The sequence below is a fragment of the Macadamia integrifolia genome, chromosome 7, assembly GCF_013358625.1.
Source record: "Macadamia integrifolia cultivar HAES 741 chromosome 7, SCU_Mint_v3, whole genome shotgun sequence".
Taxonomy (NCBI): Eukaryota; Viridiplantae; Streptophyta; class Magnoliopsida; order Proteales; family Proteaceae; genus Macadamia; species Macadamia integrifolia.
In genome coordinates this window covers 28979549-28988807 of record NC_056563.1, presented here as the reverse complement: position 1 = coordinate 28988807, position 9259 = coordinate 28979549, and the positions used below count along the sequence as shown (strand labels likewise).

General features: G+C 35.7%; 1 protein-coding gene across 1 annotated transcript in view; it reads right to left on the bottom strand.

Moving 5' to 3' along the window:
* The window catches only part of LOC122084889 (nuclear pore complex protein NUP62-like), an 8204-nt gene extending 2453 nt beyond the window's left edge, over window positions 1-5751 (bottom strand). The window contains exons 1-2 of the mRNA XM_042653308.1: window positions 5524-5751; window positions 3291-3405 (exon numbers count right to left, since the gene is read on the bottom strand). Coding sequence (XP_042509242.1) covers window positions 3291-3405; window positions 5524-5751 — 343 coding nt within the window. The remainder of the gene's footprint in view (window positions 1-3290; window positions 3406-5523) is intronic.
* Window positions 5752-9259: the final 3508 nt, after the last annotated feature.

Sequence of the window (9259 nt, the reverse complement as noted above, 5' to 3'; positions counted from 1 at the left end):
CCCTGAGTTCTTTTTCCACTTTTTTATAGTTAGAAAGATTGACAAACCTAGTACAATTGTAACTACATCAATCTTCACGGTTACTATCAGGAGTTAATTTTTATAGTTCATTTAAGGATTAAAGTGATCAGATTACCACCAATAGAGTTGGTAGTCTAGTATAAAGAAGCCATTAATTCATCATTGTTCAAGTCAGCATGCCCCCTGGAGCAAGTTTTTTTTTACAAAAATAAAAAAATCTGATTACCCATATGTCATAGTTTGCCATGCACAATGATGGTATTTAATCCCTGAATTTTTTGTCCATCTGAAAAAAAAAAAAACTTATATATAATGCGTGGATTTCTAAAAGATATACTATTTTGATTGCTCCATTGGGACTTAAAACCTTGATTACGGATCCTGAAGCAATTCAAGGGAATTGTTTTTTTTTTTTTTGTTAACAACGAATATCTAGGCCTTGGGTCTGATTAGTCCCATGGATTCATACTAATTAACCCTATAATTTGCATAGATCGGGTCATATCGAGGCTAAATGAGAACCATTCAACTTTCTTCGAAAATACTAAAAAGTACTAAATACCCCCTGTGAGTGCTTAGCTTAGCCCTAATTAAGTCAAACTTCCTTTATTTACTCTAAAAACCCCTTATTTTTGCCATTTCATAGCTGAGCTAGCTGTACCGAGCTGGCCCTGTTTCTTTATTGTATTTACAATATAAGGGGTAGTGTTCTTTGTCAAGGAGTGTGGCTCCTACACCTACACAAGGACCAATGCAATGCACGAGAAAACATGATCCACAAGGATGTCATTTTACATTTCTTGGTGGGGCTGGGAAGTCAATTTCCTCCACATTTGTCTAGGCGCGGGGGCCATTCCCCCAAAAAAACCATTTCCCCATGATATAATTATGTGAATTTGTGTAATTATATGGGGGTACAATTTTTATGTATGCACGAGGGCCAACTGGAGCGTATGAGGAAGCATCTATAGAGGTCATTTTTCATTTCATGGGGGTAGACTGGTCATTTCACACCCCTAACACCCCCCACCCCCTTCCAAAAAAATTAAAAATGTTGTCTAGGCTCAGGGGCCACATTCCTCACACGTAAAACATTTTCCCTTAAATATACAGGATTAGACTGGCTTCAGGCCAAGGCCTCAATGTTGACCCAGCGGCCAGAACCCAGCCCGTGGGCTGAAAAGCCCACTTCAGGCTCAATACTTGTGCAGGCTCGGACTTTCCGGGCCAGACCCCTCTTTCATTGTGTTGCTGGGCTTAAAAATAAGAGCATAGACTCCGAAGTTCGGAGTTGTTACTTCATTGATCACTCCATAAATGTGGAGACTATAAATCAGTTTATAAATGGGTTATGTGAAATTTCGCCTTGAATATTGAATGGGCTGAGCCACAACCAGAAGTTCTCAAACCAGCCCAAACAACCATTTGGCCCACCCAAATCCCCTTAATTTGCTGTTAACAAATCTTAATTACAATTAGAAAATGATTTATTTTAGGACAAAAGGTTAGGCTAGCACAAATGCACAGTATTAAACAAAGTTGATGGATGCGGGTGTGGGACCGCTGGACCCTGGAGCTCTCCTTTTTCAAGTGACTGGAGAGCAGACGAGTCCATTGCTATTTAGTGCCAAAAACTGGCACCCATGGGCCACGGTTAAATGGGTTGGGTTTGGATAGACTAGGGAGGGGCTAAACCTTTACAGCATGGGCTCCAAAATGCTTCATGGGAGCAGTTTAATCAGTTTGGTTTTGGTTAAATGGTTCGATTCGATTCATACGAAAATAGGTAAAAAACTAAACCAAAATTTATTACTATTTGGTTCCGATTTTCCACATGTATATCCATTTTTAATCAGTTGTTTATCCCGTTTGATTTTGGCTTTGATTATCATTCGAATTAAATTTAATTTGCATATAGTTTCATAAGCTATATAATATATAGCTCTGAGGAAGATGATATTTACAAAATCATTGAAATGTACGTTTTAAAGGCTTACACTACAATTAAGTATTCACCATCATATAATATGCCAGAAATGTAAAAACTGAAGTTTATGGTGAAATAGTTTTGAATCAATCCAACCAAGGTTTTATTCAATTTATCAATTTATGTTTTATTTCTATATGATTTACGATTTTATTTAATTTATCAAACCCAATTATGCCCAAAGTCAGTCAAAAAAATTCCATGGGGCATAATATTTATTAGCTACCTGGCTTATGTGCACCAAAGTGGACAACCTTTGCCCCATGATTCACTTTGTTCTACCATGATATAGGTCATTCCATTTGTTGGATAATTGGATGTGGTCTGAATTAACCAAATGAAATTAAATCATATGTTCCCTTATTTATTGGTCTATTAGCATGAACCTTCTTATATCTTAGTTCTGATATTTGATTTTGCAATCATTATTTTGTTATTTGGCTAATTTTGATTATGGTAGACATTTAATATCCAAAACATGATCTATGAGCAGGGGATTTTGGGGTCCACCTCTTCACAAGAATAGGGCCTCATTTGATATGTTACCTGAAAAGAGGGTCATTTAGAGAAATCATTTAGAGAAAATTATCTCAGTGGTCGTGGATGATTATTATTATTTTTCACTAATAAAGGGCAAAAGAGTTCTTTGGCCACAATCTCTGTATAAGCGCAGGGTCAATCAGAGGGTGTATATGGGCATCAACAAGGAGTTGGGTTTTTATGTTTTGTAAGGTTGGTGGCATCATTTTTGTCCTTTCGTGTCTATGCACAAGGACTATATGATCATGGAGTATTTTTTTTCCCATAAATAAATTTTGGGCAGTTGGAATTGATCGATCACTTTTACCGATATCTTATATATATATATATATTTTTTTTTTCTTATCGATATGTGATTGATACTGAATTAGTGATAAAATACAGAGATGGTTAAAATCCATGTCCATACCAATATCTTTGAGGTAAAAAAAAAAAATCAATATCTTTGAGGTAAAAAATATCCAACAAATGATAGATGATACATGATAAAAAATATGAGATGTATCAATAAGATATCGAGAATGCCAGTATGTCTCACACATAATCAAAATATGAGAGAGGACATGGGAAAGGATCCCACCCTGTCGGATACTGGGCCAGCTCACTGACTTGCCCATGAGCCCATTGGAGCAATGCACTCTCTCTATCGTTACTTTTTCTCGTGTCTTCACAGGCCCAGTCTCCCAGATGAGGAGAAGGACCCAGAGACAGCCCAAGTACACCTACCCACCCCCGAACTTACCGGACGAAAAAAGTGTCACCTGCGTCACCAGCGACGACTTCCACTCAAAAGTTCGGACAACGACAGATGGCAAATCAATGGAGGCCTTTGCTACGACACCTGTCCATATCTTCCTCTGACACGTATCAAAAAGTCTGTAGTCGTCAGAATCTCATACAATACGTACCACGTGCCACTAGCACGTGGCTCGTGCGTCTTCCACACGTGCATTCTGTTCCACGTCCCCACTTCTTTTTCCGTGATAATCGTGACTATTAGAGGCGGCTAGAAAGTCGGCGCAGAGTCACTCACGAACCTGCTCTGCCGTCTATCACACCGTGAAATCTAACGATGTGGAAACTGATGGAAGAAATACCGGGTTCGGGTCTCTCATTTACTCCCACTGAATGCAACGTTATCCTTAGCACTTACCCGATAGAAACAAAATTCCAATTTCTCTCGATAAACAGAAGAGATTTTAATCTACGTATTTAACGGTTAAAATCTCTCCTCTGGTTGCATAGAACATTATTACCCCATAACCTCCCAGCCTCTGACATTGAGACACGTGTCACAATAAACGGTCACATACAGCGATATCAGTAAATTATTGTAATTAAGGTTATTAATTAGATAATCATTAGGGAAATTCCCTTTAAAAGATTTACTGTAATAACGACTCTACAGTGATGTACCTTTGTCCTGTACCCATGATCGGACAATTTCCTCCAAAGAGATTTACCAAATAGAAACAAGAATTTCCTCCAAAGAGATTTACCAATTTACCATAGACGGTTAATTATAATTAGAAGCTAATAAATTATAGGAGAAAGGCTGGATATACGCCTTGGGTCGCTTAGTTTGTATCACTCATTCTCTCTTTCTCTCTCTATCCCCTTTTTAAAATGAGCCATATGCCCCTTATATTCTAGTGCCCATTGATTTACAACTTCACCTACTTTTACATTATATAATAGTATAGATACCCTTGAAGGTGACAAGTACTAAACCCTTATAATTTTTTTCAGTATTATGGATTTTGAAAAATTTGTGCATGAACCATGTACAATAAAAGCATGAACTACAATGTTCACCCTTATAGTACTTCTTTTATACAATATTATTTGTTCGAGTAAATTCAAATTAAAAAGTCTAATACCAAGTGAGACTATGGAGCTATTATTTTTCAATTAGCATAAAAAGAGTGAACCTATAAGTGTAAAACATTATAATAGATAAAATTGGGAAAGAATGTCATATTTTGCAGATTTTTACTGAAATTATCCTAAAGTTGAAACTTGTTAATCTCTTTGTCTTCAAGTAAAAAGTACATGAGAAAAAAATCAAATAAAAGTAGTACAAAATATTAGGATTTTATTTAAATATTTATGTATGTTTTTTTTTTTTATCAAATTTATTAATGGTATTAATCGACAATGCATTTAATAGGAGTGTTTTATTGTTAACAGAAGAATCAAGATCCAATGTTTTTAATAGGAGTGTTTATAATTTACGGAAGAATCGCGATCGACCAATCGATATGCTTTTCGTGCGAAAACTTCAAAGTCTCATTGTTTTCAAGTAAAATGTGTGTACGAAAAAATTCCATGTAAAATAATATCTAAAATTACTTATATAAATTGTTTTTACCAAATTTGTTAAATCGATCATTGAATGCATTTAATAGGAATGCTTTATTTTTAACGAAAGAATCACGATCAACCAATCGATATGTTTTTTCATTTGATTTCTGTTATTAGGAATAATATAGAATATTTAACTAAAATGAAGAAACACTAAAAGTAAGTTTTTCCCGACAAGTAGCTGAATATCTTGATCATCAAATCCCCGACTGTTTATTATTAAGATATCGCATATCGCATCTAACTTGCTTCACCTTCTCTTTTCTAAAAGATAGGAACATACCTAGTACATGAGACTCCCACTATTGAGAATCTAAGGAGATTCATAATGTATGTAATTTTACTCCCGCTTCACTGAAAAACTATTTCTTTACTTAAATCCACATTCACTAAATCACAATGAAGAAACCTTACTATTACACCGAGCTTCACGCTCTCTCTTCTATCACTCCTAAATTCTCCAAGTACATGTATTCAGAAATTTGATCTAGCATATAAAAAAAAAAAATTTTTTTTTTTTTTTTGGAAAATAACCAAATGGACTAAAATGGGTATCGTTTGATTGTGATGAAGCAGCTGGGAGGCATGAATCGGGGTGACCCAGAGCTAACATTCACATTGCGGTCGAAACACAATCGAGATGGAATGCATGGGTCGGAATCTGAGGATTCGTACACAACCACAAAGAAGCTTCGAAGGACTTTCATCTTCAACCGTGGAATGGAGGACCAACATCCAAGACTACGACGAGCAGCAGCAGCAGCCTCTACGGACGGCGAGAAGAACTCGAGCTCAAGCGATGAAGGTGGCAATAACATATCTCCGGCGACTCCTCCCATTGTTGTCAATTACAGAACATCCAGAAGAAAGGGTATTCCTCGTCGCGCTGCCCCTTTCTGAAGGGAGCCAGAAAAAATGGAACATCTCCTCAGAAGGAAAAAATCTGTAAAAAGTTACTGGATAGATGTGAAATATAGAAACCAAGTATATAGAAGAAGAAGAAGAAGAAGAAGAAAAATAGATAGATTGATATATAGTTGCAAAGATAGAAGAACAATAGGAAAAAAGGAATATAAGGAATAAGCAAGCTTGTTAGATGCCTTTTTTTCTTTTTTCTTTTTCTGGTAAATGGGTGAAGGAGAGTTAATGTGTGCCTTCTATGGTCATGATTATGGTTGGAATCTAAATTTGGATAGCAGGGATTTGATAAAGGATGATGATGATGATACAATAGAAGAAAGATCTCTTCTTAGGTAAAATAAATATATATATTTTTTTCTCTTCATAGGTTTCTTAATAGGCATACTAAAAATTTAATGCCATATCACTGTACATATCATCAGACAAATTATAGTGTGGGGTTGGTTGGATTGTGGGAAGGCAGTGGCATTTTCTTGAATGTACAGAATGTTATGTATGCCTGGTAATAATAGTTTGTGTATTATGCTTTTGAAGATTTAAACCAAAATGTTTATATTTGAATGGCTTTCTATTTTTTTCCATCTTAAAATAAAAAATAAAAAAACCTCTTGCAATGCCAAAATGTAATTTCTTCTCATCTTTTTATTTTTTCTCCATTACTGCGAGTACATGGACAGCTATTTTCACATTGACATGGTAGGGGGAAGCATCTTCCAAAAGACAAAGAGGAGGTAGGGTAAATGTAACTCCAACACCAGTGTGAAAACCAATGAAAAGAAACATGGAAATATCAGTAGTTATTTTACCTATAATAGGGGTGGGGTTTGTGTGTTCTAGGTGTGGGGTTGTACTATGGATTTTGCTGCAGCAAATTCTCCTGTACTTGAAGCACATTCCTGAGCTCTCTGTTTTTAGTTACTACTACTTATTCTTATGTACGGTATCAGATCCTCGTGGGAGTGGGTCCAACAATATAACATTCTATAAAATACACCTTGGCTGTGCATTGGTTATTTTTTTATTATTTTAATATGATACACAGAAGTAGAGAACGATAGAAGACGCAACTTTTTTTTTTTTTTAAGGGTTTTTTTCAAGTGGTGTTATGATGGGGGATCTGAACAAAGGCACTATATATATATATATATATATATATCATAAGTATAATAATAGAAGAACCCACACAATAGAAGAGAACCTATCTCTATCGTTAAGTGGATGAGAGAAGAGGGAGAGAGAAGAAGAAAGAAGAGAAAAGAAGAACCAAAATAGGGGCTATCACTTTTGAGGAGAAAAGGATAGAGAGTGATAAAACATTAAAGCTTAGGGTGGTAATGGTGGTGGTGGTTGGTGGACCCACAAGTGGAATCTCATTCATTTGTTGTGTGGCTGCGGACAATCTGATGGATAGATCGATACCCACTATTCCACTACTCAGGATGATCCATTCTTTCTAAACCCTCCAATATGAACCCGCTTCTATCCAAAATACCCCTAACCCATTCCTCCTCCTCCTATGTTGATGTTCTATATCTCTAGATGAATATATATATATATATATATATAGATAGTAGCTACTGTCTTTATCTTTGGATGGTTTTTGGCTTTAATTTTGGGTCTTAACTAGATCTAGATGGATGAGATGAAATGGGACTCTTGAGGCTGGCTGTATTGGTTAGTTTTGATCGATAATAAAAAAAAATATTATTGGGTAATTTTTTGTGCCTCAGGTGTAACTAATAGAGAGAATAATATGCTTCCAGTTAGTTCTGCAGATTAATTGTAACGGGCCGATATCCAACAAAATATTCTCTCTCTCTCTCTCTCTCTCACACACACACACACAGAAGCAGGCGGCAACAGTTAGTTGATACGATGCCTTTTCACTCTAATCTATCTCAAATTATTGAATCCATTCCTCTCAAGTCTCCATGTCCTCACCTCCCCATTAATGATCTTTCCCAATCTTGATTAGACCATTTACAGTCCCAGACTGCTTCTTCTTCTCTCTCTATCTCGCATTCTGTGTGAACTGTGAAGCTCTGCTCCAGTTTGTTGATTCTAAAAGAATTTAGACATTTGGACCCATTACTTAGTTGATCGTGTAGTTCCAACTTCCAACTGCCAACTTCCAACTCCCAAATCAATTCCCATGCCAGTATCTTACCACTTTTACTATGACCGATTCGTTTAGAGTCTTTAGACGTTTACCGGTATTTTTTTCTTCTTTCAGTTAGGGTAGTTACTTATATTTATTTCTGAAGTTGGAACTTCTGTATAACAATCGTCCAAATCAAGGCTTTTCAAATCATGGGGTAACGTGGGAAACACGCAAGACCATTGACAGAGACGTCTCCCCACCATATGTTTCTCGCTCTCGCTCGTCTCTTCGATATTCCAATGACCCAAATATTATTTTACAGAGTCTTCTTCTGTTTTGTTCTGTTCTGTTCTGCGACACAATTATAATTTAGCAGAGAAGTAGAGAGGCGTGAGAATCTGAAAGCCTACATTGCTGACCCATCCATCCAATCGTTGGTTTCCACTTTCCTTTTTCCCCTTTTGTGCCACTCTTTCCATCCTCTTTTCACTAGTTATTTTAAAAGCTCAAAATGCAATAATGTACTTTGTTTTTTCATGGAATAATACAAATATTATCATTATTAAATCCAAGCCGGTTTTGTGGTCTGTATAACCCATATTTGGAAAATCTTGTTTTCAGTCGCGCAAATCAATTGAATCGATAGATAATAATATATTAATTAAATCTAGTTAAGAGTTATGATTTATGAAGATTCATCTACGTATTTCTCTGTAAAGAATAAGGGATAAAGTTTTCTATCTGATAGCAATCCAGTGTTACTAACACAAGGGTATGCAATGACCATTGTGTTTTTTCTAGGGATGCATGTACCTTGTGTCTGGCGTAGAGTCGTTCTCAGACATGAACACTTGTCCAAAAAATAATCAAAACAAATTCGGCTCAATAGGTTTTGAAAAGGACAAGTTGAGTCAAAAACATGGTTTTCCAACTATGGTATAACCATAAGATTTGAGGTGGCCAAACCTAATATTCATGACATGATAGATTTGTTAGGCTCCAAATTTTATGTATGCGTAAGCCCTGTGCATAGATACCTACTATTTAAAAACAAATTAATGACTAAAAATACAAGAGAAAAATTCTAATATATGAGAATAAATGAGTAATTTAACTTAGAAAATTGATATGTGATCAGTATAAATCATATCCTTTTTATTCAGCAGTTGGATTTCTCAAATCATCATTCCATGCGACACATTAAATGATTAGTAAATAGAGCTTCTATGGGTGGAATGATAAAAAATATTACTTAACTAATAATAATAATTAATGTGGGATGCTTTTCCACTTTATAGATTCTACTCTGCACTATAACCATTTGA